This window comes from Phaseolus vulgaris, chromosome 5 (assembly GCF_051622355.1).
Source record: "Phaseolus vulgaris cultivar YP4 chromosome 5, ASM5162235v1, whole genome shotgun sequence".
Lineage (NCBI taxonomy): Eukaryota > Viridiplantae > Streptophyta > Magnoliopsida > Fabales > Fabaceae > Phaseolus > Phaseolus vulgaris.
Genome location: NC_143502.1, coordinates 11,024,914 through 11,026,388, shown reverse-complemented (window position 1 = coordinate 11,026,388; position 1,475 = coordinate 11,024,914). Strand labels below are relative to the sequence as shown.

At 41.2% G+C, this 1,475-nt stretch overlaps 1 protein-coding gene across 1 annotated transcript; it reads left to right on the top strand.

The window, feature by feature from the left end:
• The first annotated feature begins 270 nt into the window (after window positions 1-270).
• On the top strand, window positions 271-813 carry LOC137833966 (uncharacterized). The gene has a single exon (XM_068642037.1). The coding sequence runs from the start codon at window positions 271-273 to the stop codon at window positions 811-813; it is 543 nt and encodes a 180-aa protein (XP_068498138.1).
• Window positions 814-1,475: the final 662 nt, after the last annotated feature.

Below are 1,475 nucleotides of genomic sequence, written 5' to 3'. Positions count from 1 at the left end.
TCTGAAGCTCTCCATTCGACTATACTTCTCAGTGACCGACCGAGCAATCAACTCCGTTATCAGGACAGAGGAAATACTCAAAAAATTATATATTTCGTCAATAAAGTCTTACAAGGTAAAGAAATTTGTTACGAAACCATTGAAAAGACCGCATTAGTCGTTGTCTTTATTGCTCGACAGTTACGACATTATTTTCAGAGTTTGACCGTGATCGTGAGGACCAATCTTCCTATAAATCAGGTTCTCCAAACACAAGACATAACATAGAGGATGGTTAGATGGGTCATCGAGCTATCGAAGTATGACATTCTGTACAAACCACGAGGTCCTATCAAAGGACAAGTATACGTCAAATTTGTTGTGGAGCTCGCCCTGCAAAACTTAAACATGGAAGATTTTGTGTGGATCCTCTCCGTAGATCGGTTGTCTAACCTTCAGGGGAGTGGAGCGGGCATCATTCTTGAAGATCTCGATGGAGTGCCTTCTGAGCAGTCACTTAAGTTCACATTGAAAGCTAGCAACAATCAGGCCAAGTATGAGACACTAATAGCTGGGATGTTATTTGGAAAGGAACTAAGAGTGCCTTGTTTGTTAGCAAAAAGTGAGTCATTGCTTATAACTAGTCAAGTATCTGGAGATTATCATGCAAAGGATCCTCAACTGGAGATCTTTTCTGTTTTTGATCTTTTGCATGTTCCAAGGGACAAAAACTCCCGAGAAGATCTACTATCTAAGTTGGCAAGTTCAAGAAAAGGGGGAGCATATGATACAATGATACAAGAGACAGTAAAGACTCCGAGAGTAACTACATGAGAGCAATCCAAAGGGGGTCGTGTTGAGATTCTACAAGTAGCCGTAAGTGAAACCTGGATGATACCATATGTCTGCTACCTAGCAGATGGATTGCTTCCCTCCGACCCAGAACAAACACAAATGGAGAGCTCAATATCCGACAAGTCTTTGCTTTAGTGGAACACCCGCAGACAAACGGTCAATCTGAATCGGCTAATAGAGTGCTTCTGAGGGTGCTAAGAAGGAGACTCAAGAAAGCCAAAGGTGGGTGGCCCTACGAGATTCCTAGAATATTGTGGTATTAACATACCACCCCCCAATCTAACACACAAGAAACACTATCTAGTTTGGTGTACAGAACAAATGCGATGATTCCAGTAGAAGTACTAGAATGCTCACACAGGGTTCAAAACTTCTATACTGATACCTCTAACGAAGGAAAAAGAATGAATTTCATTCTTCTTGATGAAGTTCGAGATAAGGCTTGGATCAACTTCGAAGCTTTGAAAAGAAGGATTGAACATAATTACAAAACCAAAGTGAATCCCCGACAATTCAAGGTAGTCGATTTAGTGATGCGAAGGGCTTGTCTATATCAGATTGAAAACAAGTTATCTCCAAAGTGGTCGGACACATACCGAATAACAAAAGTGTTGGGCAATGGAGCCTATCGACTCAAAATT